Source organism: Penaeus monodon, chromosome 15 (assembly GCF_015228065.2).
Source record: "Penaeus monodon isolate SGIC_2016 chromosome 15, NSTDA_Pmon_1, whole genome shotgun sequence".
Lineage (NCBI taxonomy): Eukaryota > Metazoa > Arthropoda > Malacostraca > Decapoda > Penaeidae > Penaeus > Penaeus monodon.
The window spans coordinates 9,526,327-9,526,720 of record NC_051400.1 but is presented as its reverse complement, the minus strand read 5'-3'; the positions used below and the strand labels follow the sequence as shown (position 1 = coordinate 9,526,720).

The 394-nt window shown below is 35.0% G+C and overlaps 1 protein-coding gene across 1 annotated transcript in view; it reads right to left on the bottom strand.

The window, feature by feature from the left end:
• The window catches only part of LOC119582204, a gene marked incomplete at its 3' end in the record, with an annotated part of 17,839 nt that overhangs the window by 15,507 nt on the left and 1,938 nt on the right, over positions 1–394 (bottom strand). The window contains 1 exon segment of the mRNA XM_037930435.1: positions 238–364. Coding sequence (XP_037786363.1) covers positions 238–364 — 127 coding nt within the window.

Below are 394 nucleotides of genomic sequence, written 5' to 3'. Positions count from 1 at the left end.
AACTTAATATAAAAAGGATATAAATTCTCTATGCAATGGCAACTCAATACGAAATGAAAAAGATATTGCAGACTACATCGCCATAACCTTTTTTGTTTTGTTTTTATTTTTACTGTAATAACTACTTCAATGAATATACCTTAATATGTGGCCTAAGTTTTACACATTCTTGTGTACACTTCCGAACACAAACACGAAAATACATACTAACAGATACACAAACACATTCAGCTTTACCTCATTAGTACTGGTAAGACGATACTATTGTTAGTCTCTTTGGAGTACTTTTTACACAAAAATTTGGCCCACCACATAGGAGGGGCAATCTCTGAAGGCTCGCCGCGTTTGTATAGTAAGGACCGATCTGAAAATCAGTTGGACGTCACTTCTTGCT